General features: G+C 38.7%; 1 protein-coding gene across 1 annotated transcript in view; it reads left to right on the top strand.

Annotated features, from left to right (window-relative positions):
• The window catches only part of LOC139713847 (ligand of Numb protein X 2-like), a 36244-nt gene extending 27653 nt beyond the window's left edge, over positions 1-8591 (top strand). The window contains exons 6-12 of the mRNA XM_071625555.1: positions 269-299; positions 1121-1237; positions 2017-2181; positions 3580-3702; positions 6002-6192; positions 7382-7540; positions 8126-8591. Of these exons, the coding sequence (XP_071481656.1) occupies positions 269-299; positions 1121-1237; positions 2017-2181; positions 3580-3702; positions 6002-6192; positions 7382-7540; positions 8126-8261 (922 nt within the window). The 3' untranslated portion in view covers positions 8262-8591. The remainder of the gene's footprint in view (positions 1-268; positions 300-1120; positions 1238-2016; positions 2182-3579; positions 3703-6001; positions 6193-7381; positions 7541-8125) is intronic.
• The last annotated feature ends 4313 nt before the right edge of the window (positions 8592-12904 follow it).

Raw genomic sequence — 12904 nt, 5'->3', positions numbered from 1 at the left:
GGGTTAAACAAAGATTGTTTGATAAAGATGACTCTTGAGTTCACTTTTATTTCAAATAGTTAGATAATACAGAACAGCATAAAATTGTATGTTCCATTTTTGAATTGATTTTAACCCTCTGAAAACCACTGTATAAAAATCTCAGTGGCATCTAATGCTGTGTTGTTACAACTGGTAATGAGAGTGTTAAAGATGAAATTTGTTCTTCTTGTTTTCCTCTTTTCTGTACTTATCATGTGTGTGTGATTTTCATTTTTCCCAACCCAAGGAGTGAGCAAGGCATCTACATTATGGAAGTGGTGAGTTCAACAAACTTTATCTCATTTAATAACGTTAGATGGAACTGCTATGCTTGATCCCTAACCCATCCTATTTTGTCCCACTTACACCTTACGATAAATCTAATTGCAGCTAAGTATATAGAGAGAATTTTGTGATGCTTTATCAAGATGATTGGCAATGAAAATAGGCAATCCATGTTATCATAATGTTGTCTACCCAAAATATGTTGAAACCAAACCATGTTAGATAATTTCAGCCTCTATTGGCTACTTTCTAGAGAAGAGAATAGAGCTTTAAAAGTTATATCAATGTCTTCATCCCTGACCTGCTTTGAATGGGGGAAGCTTCCCAGATTACACGTCATGATCCCAAGCATGAAGAAATATTAGTGAATCATAAACTGAAAGCTTTTAGGGAATTGAGACAATTTGTTCCAAAGTTATGAATCTCTTTAAATTGTGGGTAATATCCTGTGCTGCCCTCTCTACACAGGTCATGTGCAGTAATTAATGATGTCTCATGAGTTGAACAGTATCAATAAGATATAAAAGGATATGCAGAGAATCTAATTTTCTATGGCATGGAAAGAGCTCTTAGGAGACATGGAGAATAGTTCTTGCAGTTGTGTCTCAGTGACAGGTTGAGGAGACTTGTACTTGTCATTGAAAGATTGAACTTCCTCTTTAGATACAGATAATGACACACAAACACACATGATCACATGTTGCTCACATTCATGCTCAAAGACAGAGACACAAACATGCTGAGAGAATTGGGTTACGAAAGATATGATCCAAATGTCTCACGCGACAATGTGATGCCTTGATATCCCACCCAGCTGGAGAGTAGTCTGGCCCGACGGGACGGCCGACTAAAGGCAGACGACAGGGTGCTGCAGATCAACGGACATAATGTGGAGGAGGAGAGACCTGAGAAAGTGGCCAAAATCATCAGGGTATGTCGGTAGCAGAGATGTCAGCTGTTCCTTTTGTTTATCCAGCATTTTGTGCCTCTTTGTTGAAAAAAAAAATATTGCAGGTTTCATGGAAATGACTATTTGTAATAACAGAAAGTATCACAACACATATGTTGCAGGAAAGGAGAAAATACTGTTTTTTCACTTGAAATATCCTATGTGTTTTTTGGCACTGAGATTGCTCCAATGCTGTGTACAAGGTTGGCATACCTGCAGTAGCAGTGACCCTTGACTCATGACCCTTGACCCTTCAATTAGAAATCGTCCTTTCTGTGGGGTGCTGCTAAAAGCCTTTATATCCCCCAACATTGTATGTCTGAATTCATTTATCTGTTTTTGATGGTTGCATTGCATTGGTCCTTACTTTCAACTACCGAAGCTATTTCATGCTATGTTAATAGCATCCCTAACTTCAAGGCTAATATTCTGAACACTCTATTTTTCTCTTGAAAGACCTTCTTTTCTCTCTTTCCTGTGAGATGATTGTTGAAATGAAGTTAAACAATTAAATCTGTCTCCAGCATGGAGTCGAAAGACAACTTCCTACAGTTTAGTTATATCAGGTTTCCTACCATATCAGGGTACAAAAGACAAAGAGTTTGGACCTGCAAAATGACCTTCTTAGAAAAAGGTTTTGCTGTGTGCTATCTCATTATAACAGCATTGTTCAGGCCGCTTATTTTTGGATAGTGGTGTGACGCATTTGCTGCCCAAAAGGGTTACAGTATGACGTTTTGTCTTCTGGTCTTTTGATTCAGGATTGTGGGGACCGGGTGGACATGGCGGTGTCAAGACAGGTTCCAGTGACCACGCCAGAGGTCATCCAGGGACCCCCAGCAGAGCTTCCCACCGAACCCTTCACCCTCCTCAGACACGCCCTCGCTCCTAAAGTTAGAGCAGAAAAGACCGTCAGCATCAAGAAGGTATTTATAGGAATTTGATATCAGGTGTACCCTGAATATTATTTTATTTTTGTCTGTTTAATTGCTCCATGACTTATAATGGTTACAAATATTAACATATCCTAGGACAGATGCCCAATGGAGTGTCTTTAAGATATGTTAGTATGTCTGCATTGAAATAGGAAAAATATATGTTTTTAAATAGAAAAAATAAACAAAACCCACAATGTATGTACATTTCCTGAAGCTTGATATCCACAGTGATAGGATGAGCAATTTTGCAGTTTATATTTTCTACGAAAGCATCAGTACGTTTCTTCCACAGGACAGATTAGCTACCCTGTCCCAGTGATTCAAATTTGCCTATGTTTATAGTTCCCTCGTTTAAAGGGTGTTTACATTTCTGGTCGAGGTGAGGATTTAGCTTTTAACGTTTTGCGAGATATTAAAAAACCACTCTTTGAGATGTCAAAGAGCGTGCAATTCTAAGGGGTATCAAAAGTTTATTTGTTAAAAATGGGTTTTGAAATGGCTGAGATATTTAAAAACAAGGTGAAACAAAGAGATCCTAATAGAAGGCGTGCCCTGTTGCCTTTTATTACTATCACTTTTTTGGATGTCTCAGCCATTTGAAAACAAATATTCATCAAATAAATATTGAATCCTTCTTAAAATTACATGCTCTTTCATATTTCATAAGAGGATTCTTATTATCTCACTTACAGTGTAGGAATGTTCAAAACATGAATCCCACCTCAACCGGTACTGTACAGTCCCTTTAAGTTTAAAAACAATGTGCCATCTACGCATGTAAAAACAAGCACACAAGTCCAGATGATACTTCATATTATTTTTAATATCACCCATACAAAGTGTTCTTATACAAGGAAAACAAGGACAAAACACGTAAAATTACCATTTCTTGATCCAGCCCTATCCTCATCCCTCCCCCCCCCCCCCCCACCCAAAAAAAAAGTAGGAAATGACTAATTCAATACAGCACTTTTGAAGCAGAATGACCTATGGAACGTCCCTGATTTTGAACTGTGAATGTGTGCGGATCAAACAGTATATGAAATTCTGAGTCAAAATGAGGATTTTGAAAGACACAAACAGAGAGACTCTAATAGTCTGCAGAGTTTTGAATCATCAAAAGGAGTGCAAGTTTCCAAACATCAGACTTCTTTCAACTTCCAAGATCTCTTTGCCACCATAATCCCCCACCCCACCTAGGGTTACAAGGAGCTGGAATAAATGTGTGGAAAGACATGAAAAGAGAAACCATGATTATATCTGGAGAGTTGTGTACAGGTGTAGCAGCATCAAAACAGTACAAGTTTTAATATATCCATATTCTCTCAAATTTCCAAGATCTCATTGTCATCATGATTTCTCTCACCACTCCCATCCCCCATCCAGGGTTACAAGGAGTCTATGGGCATCAGTGTCAGTGGGGGCAAAGGTCAGAGAAAGGGGGATGTCCCCATCTTCATCACCGGTATCCAGGCTGAGGGGTGTGTGGCGAGGCACGGGCAACTCAAGGTGGGTCTGTGGCTGCAACGCAGGGTTGAAGCACAATGAATTTCACACAATTGCATTCATTGCCCATTTTGAAAGTGTTGCAGCAACCCTGGGTCGAATCCCTATGAGTTGAATTGAATTCACTGTCAATCTTGAAACTTGGCTCTTGCCTTGTGGTTTCAGTGATGGTCATGGCCGAAAATACATGAAGAGTTTGTTTGCAAAAAAACGATAAGTCCATTTTTGAAGATTTTGAAGTACAGTCTCTGTCATAAAGTACAAAATACTACCTTTTAAATGATATATTGGTCACTACATATAAAGGTACATACTTGAAGTTATGGTCAAAAGAAGCAAAATTTTTCTTATTATTCTCTTTATTTTTCTTGACCTGTAATCGCAAATATCTGTATTTGGCAAATATGGACTTATCGGTTTTTGCGAACAAACACTTCATGCCTTTATTATCATTTTTTTTTTTTTTAAGGATAGATCAAGGCAAATAATGTTTTGCAGTGCTACCAAGTGTCCCTGATTCTGAGGAGTATCCTAAACATTTCTCTTCCTGTCCTGACAGTGGAATGTGAGAGCGTCCTCGAGTTCACATTTATAGTATCCAGTAGAGTTAATTACCTCCGCCAAGGGGGGAGGTTATGTTTTCGTTAACGTTGGCTTGTTCGTCAGTTCGTTAGTTAGTTAGTTTGTCCGTGTGCAAAATAACTCAAAAAGTGGTGAACGGATTTGGATGAAACTTGCAGGAAAGGTTGAAAATGACACAAGTAACAAACGATTAACATTTGGTAGTGATCCGAGAATTTTGGGGGAATTTATGAAGGATTTTTGATATTTTGGCAGGTAGAGTCAATGAACTTGGGAGTTCAGGCTGCAATTTGAGGTTTGCATGCGCGCACTAGGGTTTATGACGTAAGAAAGGCTTCTATATTGGAAAATCAGCCTGCTTTCAGCACACCATTGTTAAAGTACATATGGGTAGAAATCACTGATATCTCTGGAAGAACAAGATCAGTGGTGGAAATGAGCTGCATGCTTGGCGGAGGTCTGTGCTCTCTGAGTGCTTCTCTAGTTTATTTATTATTATATTTTTCAGTGTTCTTTGCTCAGGGTAGCCCCATCAGTGGTTTATACACTGTTTGCATGTAATACACAATTTCATGTATGTCCACTATGACTCTTTAAATTTCCCTGATTTTCATGCATGGATATTGGTAGCCCCTGTATACTTCATCATAATGACAAATCTTTTGGCTGAGAGAAGAAAGAATGGAACTTTGGATGTGAATGAAATTCCATTTTATTAGCAAGTTAAAGCCTAGTTGCCCTGCATGTAAGAACTCTTGTTCTGGCGCTTGGAACGATGTGAACCAAGTGTCCAACAGTCACAACATTGGCTCCGGCAGAGTTGATACATTTTAAGTTAATTAAACCCCATCAAAAACAAAAGGCAAAATAATAGCAGTGGCATTTTTTGCCTCCAGCCCTGCAAGGGTTAAGAAAAAAAAAAGAAAAAGGAAGAAGGAAAATAAGCAACATCATGTCAAAAGTGTTCTCAGGGTTAAGAAAATACTGTTGATGTGGAAATTTTTGTGAACTTTGTTCTCAGCTGAAACATCATGAAGATAATAGCACATGGATTTTATGAGAGATATTAATTCTATTCACCAGTACCTTTTATCTACAAAGTTATGGACATGCATGCAAAGTCCACTGATTGTGTCCCAGTGCAAAAATATGTTAGTTGTGTGAAACTTCATATCTGCTCTTGATTTACAATAGTGCTTCAGTTATTATTGTCAATATTCACTCAGGACTAGATGATATGGCTTCTATTCCCTACATGTACCATCTGAACAATTTCATGGATTGGATATCATGTAAATTAGGATATATTATACAGTCATGTACTAGTGTTTACAGTGCATATGGCCCTTACCTCAGCACGAAATCAATGTAGAGGTCACACCAAAAGAGTGTGTTGTGGCACAAATATTCAGGCGTGATAACACACGGTGTGTTAATAATAATAATAATAATAAGGTCTTATTTACCCAGGGTAGCCTCTTCAGTGTTGCCACTGCTCTACCAGAGGGCCCTGCTATTATTATTACCCTAGCGTTGCCAGGTACCCATTTATACACCTGGGTCGAGAGGGACATTGTGGGTAAAAACATCTTGTCCAAGGATGTAAGCACTGGGCGGGATTCGAACTCACGGTCCTCCGTTTGGGAGTCGAGAGTCGGGAGTCTTATCCACTATGCCACAGCGTAATCTTGATTTCTTCCATGCTGTCTCCTGTACATAGAAAGGAGACATTCTGCTGAGTGTGAATGGTACCAGCCTGCTGGACCTACCACACACTGAGGCGGTGAAGGTGTTGAAGGAATCAGCCAATGCCAGGTCACTAACGCTTCGGGTCATCGAGGGTGACTCGGACCCTGACAATGAGACCCACGGCTACATTCCCTCCTGGCTCACGTGGCTGTCCCTCCCCAAGTGAGTGAATGGAACAGTCTGCTACAAAGTAACAATGAAGAGATTATAACCTGCACTTGTAACCTCTTCCTGTATTTAAAGCAAGTTTTGTTTTGTTTTGTTTTGTTTTGTTTTGTTTTGTTTTGTTTTGTTTTGTTTTTGTTTTTGTTTTTGTAAAGCAAGGATTTATAACAAACATGATCTCAAATATCTCTGTGCTAAAAACAAACAAACAAAATAAACACACACACACAAAGTGCACATGGATGTTCAGCAAAGTCATGTCTTGAAAATGAAAATGAATATTTCTTCAGGAATGTGAGAGACTCCCTTTAACAACAGTACTTTCACCCTCCCCTCCACCTTGAAATTCATCCCATTTTTTTTCTTTTTTTTTTGCAGGTGCTTCTTGCTGATTAGGATAGCAAATTAAATTGACTTTGTAGCATACAAACCCATTTTCAAAGTTGGCAAAAAACCCCTCACAAAAACATAGCTACACTGAAGATAATGGCTGACATACATGTAGGCTCAAACATATTAGGGCAGATTTAGTGCAGTAGAACCGTGATTATTTGGTCACGTCAGGACTGGCAGGGTGTGGATAATCGATTTGGCCAGATATGAGAGATATGCTCAAATACAGCTTTTTCTTGTGTCTGATGTCTCATGCTAGGGGTATTACACATGGTATCAACAATTCACTGATATTATGGTTATCTGTATGGTATCGTCATGTTTCATCCTTCATAAGTTGACACAAAAATAAAACAAATACAAGTGATATATCCCTTCAGGTATTGTTTGTTTGATTGATATTGAGCGACAATGAGATCAAATGTTGCAACTCATCCAAAACTGCCGCTGCATGGTACTGTAACCACTGCTGTGCACTTTGTGCCAGTGACAAGTGCGGCACCAGTCATTGACATCGTCTCATGAACTGACTTAAAAGGTACAGTCTGCTGCGATGATTGGATTATGGCCCGTCTTGTATTTGCATGATAATGGATGAACATGTGTTTGTTTTGGGTGAGATTTGACACTGAGAATACATTTAGATATTAAAGAAAATATCAGCCGGTTCACGTTCATTATAACAGAGAATTTGCATTATCGATGGCTGGATAATCAAGGTCCAACTGTATTCAGAAATATTGACAGTGTTGATAGGAATATTTCACACCTGTCATCCTCTTGGCTCTTCCAGTTACTGCCGGCAACCCCAGCAGGTGAATCTTGAGAAAGGGCAGAACTCCAGCCTAGGTTTCAGTATCGTCGGAGGGAGTGACTCCACGCACGGGGCACAGCCGATCTACGTCAAGACGATAGTCAACAGTGGCATAGCTGCCAGGAGTGGACTTCTCAAGTAAGTACTGATGGGATAAAAGGAAGATTGGATAGTTTCTGCTTGCAGACTAGAGTGTGTTTGTTAAAATAGAATGTATGCATTGTAAAACCAGTTTGCTGCGTATTAAACCCAAAAAAAAAAAAAAAAAAAAAATGGGGCTTGCACTAAAGTCCTGTGTCAAGGAGTGTTCTTTCTTTGTGATGCTTCTTTCAATATTTTTATTTTTTTTCAAAGCTGTAATGCATTTATATTTCTGTGTCTTTTATCCATGCAGGTTATGGTGACCGACAAACAATTAATACTAGCTGAAAGTTCAAAATTTCACAGCAACAATTTGCAGAAATACGTTGGCTTCTGTCCATCATGTTCTCTCTGTAGCTGAAGTGAACCAAGTACAGCTGTAAGATGCTCCCTGTCATAATTGGGTGTGTGGAAAACTCTGCACCACTTTCAATGTTTTGCAGATTAAAACCCCTGTAAAAGATATGACTGAAACATCCCACTTGTTGTCAGCATGTTAACACAGCCAGCGCTTTGACACATGATTGATTTCAATAAACTAATTTCCTGACTGACACACTGCCACATTTCTCTCTTCGACAGGTGCGGAGACATCATTGAGTCAGTCAACGGTCAGTCCGTGGTGGACTCCTCCCACAAGCTGGCCGTAGGGCTACTAAAGAACATTCAGGACCGAGCCCAGCTGACCGTCGTCTCATGGCCCGGCACCATCGTATAATCCCTGCCCCCCTCCTCTTTCTCGAGAGGGGTGCAGAAACGATCGTGGACAAAGTGCAAACATAGTGTAATGTTTTGATAAAGATGAAAAGAAATCCGATACGACTTTTAATGGAGAACTGATTATTGATTGGACAGAAGTCTCCAAGGATTGCCAAGTGAAGAATGTGATGTGCTGTGTAAATATTGATATATTGCCAGATAATTGGTCACCAGGACGACATGGATTTTGCTAAAGTGATTTGCTGCTGTGACATGATGGTGGCGGGAGCACCTGAACTTTAATTTCTGAGTCCACGTCGATAGGATGTCAGTCACTGTTGCTCTTAATGCAGACAGCCAGCTTTTTATGGAATTACCAAAGTGTGTGGAAGAGGCCGTGTTGGGCACTGCGTCATCACCGTGGGATACCGCGCTCTGCAATCGCGATATCAGTGGGTTTGCCGAGTCTCCATGTCACCGCTTTACCTTGGTTGTGATGGTGGTTTCTACAGCAACTTCATCATGGCAAGATGATCTGAATGCAGCTTGACCCCTGACCCTTGCTGCCTCCCTCTTACCACATGTTATCCTGTGATTGAGTAGAAGGACTTTTTTTAAAAATTTCTCCTCATATGTATGCTCCAAGTCCAACGTATCAACCAAAGTAGGACCCAAATTTGACATTTCCATATCCTTCTTGAAATATTCCATTGCCACATTTATACCAAACTTGGCAGGTGTTATAGTTACAGCCATAGAAGAATTATAATAGAATAATAGATTGTATGTTTGTAGAATATAGCATCATTCCCCATGTGGGGCCTTTGAGCCCAGTTTTCACATATTCATCTTCTTCTTGAACAAGGCATGGTCAAAGGTTCACCAAACTCAGCAGGTATTGTCACCAGGATGATACAGTATCGGTCCCTACAAAGGGTGCCCATCTTTAGGCTTTAGGCACACAATACCCCTTCATGCAAATGGATTGGGTGGGAGGCAAATTACGGAATCTTTACAAGCTATGTTAGTGCTCGGAGTATAGATTTTTCACTCTAAAGTTAAATCATGTCTGGTTTAGGGTTGAGGTCAGATTTTCTACAAAATGATACCTGCCAATTTTGTAGAAAATCTAACCATGAATAACCCAATTCAAGACAAGGGAATATGACTTTCTTCCAAAAATGATTGAATTTGAATCTCATACAACAGGTTAGACAAAACAAATAATGAACAGGGGTGGAAACAAAGATTGCATGAAGGGAAATTTCCACCAAGAGATTTTTGTGATGTGCAGACATTTGCACAAAGTTACCAAAATTTCTCTGACTGCAAAGTTCTGCTTGAGGTGTTGTTGATTGCGAGTGCCATAAGAAATATATTTTGATGTATGTGTGATTGTCAAGAATTGCAGGGGATTGTTGAACTCCCCCTTCATACTTGTCAGACGATGTTGTAAGGCACAGAAATACAGTGGTGTCAGTTTTTAGCAGACAATTTTTAACTAAGAGATGTGAAATTTTGTTGATGGTTTTTAAACATTCCACCATAACTGTACTCTCCCTGTAAGAAGCTTTTTGCTGATGTGGAAAATGTCTCCAACCCATCAAATCCACAGGGAAAAGTTGCTTGCAATATGAAATGCTAACAATGAATGGTTAAAGTTTAATAAAAGATACAGAACCAAATCACAATAGTGTTGTTGTTGAGATTTGCTAAGTCAGGTGAGTGGATCTGCACTCCTGCATCACATACCTCTTGACATGAGCTCCTTTTCCTGTTGCCAAAGTCTTCAGAATTTGATGTAGTTATTCCTCTATTAGACTGTGAATCCTATACTCGTCCAAAGCTCCCATTCAAGTTTTGTACTTCCCCATGTATTCAGTAGCATAAATTCCATCTTACACGTTGTTGAAAGTTTTGTATGGTGAGGTATAAGAGGAAGAATGGTCTTTGGTTACACCGTGTATATGTAGTCCTCAAAAAGTTTTATGTACATGTGCCATTACTACAAATCCCTTTGCCTGCTAGTCCATTAGTTCTTTCTGCTTAACTCATTTCCAAGCCCTTGATTGTTGCAACATACTTTGCACCCCAGTTTCCTTTCACTCATCATTTGCTCTCTGTTATTTTGTGCCAAACTGAAGAGCGATTTGACGCTCCCATAATTTTGTGTGCCTTTAATGTAGTACAGCTGCCATGAATTAATGATTATCCTCAGAATGTGTCCAAAAAGAAGAAGAAGAAAAATATATATATATATCGCTTAACATCAAACTAAATAGAACACACTATTTTAACGAATTAGAGAAAATGTATCTGGTAGATGTTGCAGTTTGATCCAAACGAAATGCAGTATCGGGATGAATTAAAGGTAGTGTATGTTGCAGACAATGCAAATTACCTTGGTGATCAACAGTAGTGAAAGGAAGAAATGATAGTTGTTCAGATGTCCTTTCTGAAAGTCTTCTGATAAATTACAGAAGTACAGGTAGAAAGAAAATGACAGTACACTGTATGCATCCATTCGCATTCTTATTCTTGTGGCTTCATTTTACACTACTGCTGATTTGTGTTTTTAAATCTGTCCCTGCAGGTATGTCTTCTTATGGGAATCTACAGTTATGATGAGATAGGGGGAGGGGGTAGGTGTAGGGCTTGAGGGAGATAAATATTAATATGAGTGAATGGTCCGTCCTTTTTTGTGAAGCGCAAGATGCACCGAATGTTTCATTGTAAACCATTTGGAAGATACTAATTATTGATAATACAAAGTGTATGTCATTGAAAGTTGTGATATTGTTAAGGAGTGTTTTTAGATGTACATGCCATAAAATATTTTGAATCTGCTTCTTTCATGGGTGCAATATAAATCACAGTAAAGAGAAAGAGGAAGAAGAAAATATTAAAGCTTTGTTCAGTAATGTGCAGTACTTGAGGAACATGATCTCTTTGATTTCAGGGCAGAAAAAATGTCTGTGAATTTTAGGGTCAATGTGTACACATTCAGCCTTTAATGTGTTTGTCGGAGGAATAAACCAGTGCTCTATGTAAATACAGCAGCCTGCAATGTGTAAGCCAAAATGGTAGTAATCACTTTTATCTCTATATAATTCTTTTTCTTTTCTAGATGGCACAAAGCCATTTACTTTTTGTGTAATTACATCCTTGTATGCGATCTATCATCATCATAGCAGATTAAGATTGCCTACCAAATTCTTTGTCAATGGATTGACCGTACAGGTTTGAAAAAGGATTACTGTATACGCCAAATATTTCGTGAGGTTTTATTTTCATGTATTTCACAAGTCAGGTGTTAATTCGCGAAATTAAAGACACGCAAAAATATTGCTCTGATTCCGATGTGAATGTGACGTACGGTTGTACATTTCTCCGTTCAGCACAGGACTGCATGATTGTGAATTTATCCACTCGCGAAATCGTTGGAAATTCCAAATTCGCAAAAATGTAGACTTGTGAAATATATGGCATATACAGTACATTTCACATCTCCCTCCTGTACCATGTGGATGAAGTGTTGGAATGTTAATTCTCTGTGTGTGAGAATTGATACTGTAAGGAAACTGGAGTTCTTTTCGGCTTTGACTGGAAATTTGTAAGTTTCTAGGTACCGTTAGTTGTCATCCAAAGTATGTTTGTGTGTGTGTACAGCTGCATCTATATGAATGCCGCTATATGAGTAACAGTAATGTCAAGTCAGGACGTAATTGTAAATACTTTTGTTGTCCTTTTTTTTTACCAATGATGCCAATATGTATTTATTTCAAATTCTAAACATGCATAGATCAGTCTTCTAGAGAGCTCTCATATTTGTCTTTATTCAATTTCTGTATTGACATATTTCTCCATGTCGATACTTCATGTGTGTTAACTTGAGATATAGTACATCACTTTGTGAAGGTAATGATAGAAGCTATGTATTGTAAACGCAGACATTTTGCCGGTACATTAATTTCCTTGTATTTCGTACTACTACTTGCTAGCGTGAATTCTAAGACGTGAAAAATATCTCAATAATTTTCTCTTCACATTTTTAATGGGTTGACAATTGCGCACCGCAAATTCAAGAACCTCAAATATGTTTTTTGAGCCGCTCTATGTGAAAACTTGGTCACACGAAAATATTGACGTTTACAGTATGGTTCTTTTATTCTCTTTCCTAGAAGCTGCAGCACGAGCACCATCAATGAAACAAGCACAAAAGCAGTCATACACAGAAGCCGTCAACTCCATGACAATTCTGTTTCAATACAATCAGGCATCTACCACTGGGTTAGCAGGCAGATTTCTTTGAAAACTTTCACTGTTGCAGATTTTGTTTTGTGATAAGATAAATAGATTTTCTAGTATGTATATCAAAACAATTCAGGCATGATGATGTGCGATAAATCCCATCACCGACTACACTCATTACAGAAACATAATACACGTGTATGTTTCTCCAGGCATGTGGCAATGCCATTGAATGGAAGGGATGTCACTACAGAATTTGCATGTAGTACGAAATGTTGGTAAGCCATTTTGCACTCTCATAATAAAAAGGTAGGTGATTTTTACAAATACGAGTGTGTAGTGTTAGTATGCTAGTTGCATAGTGCTGTCTTTTGTACATACACACACAAACACACACACACACAAAACAAA

This window comes from Diadema antillarum, unplaced genomic scaffold, assembly GCF_040938485.1.
Source record: "Diadema antillarum isolate AM-2024a unplaced genomic scaffold, OU_Dant_1.0 scf00000044, whole genome shotgun sequence".
Taxonomy (NCBI): Eukaryota; Metazoa; Echinodermata; class Echinoidea; order Diadematoida; family Diadematidae; genus Diadema; species Diadema antillarum.
This window is presented reverse-complemented; position numbering and strand designations above follow the sequence as displayed.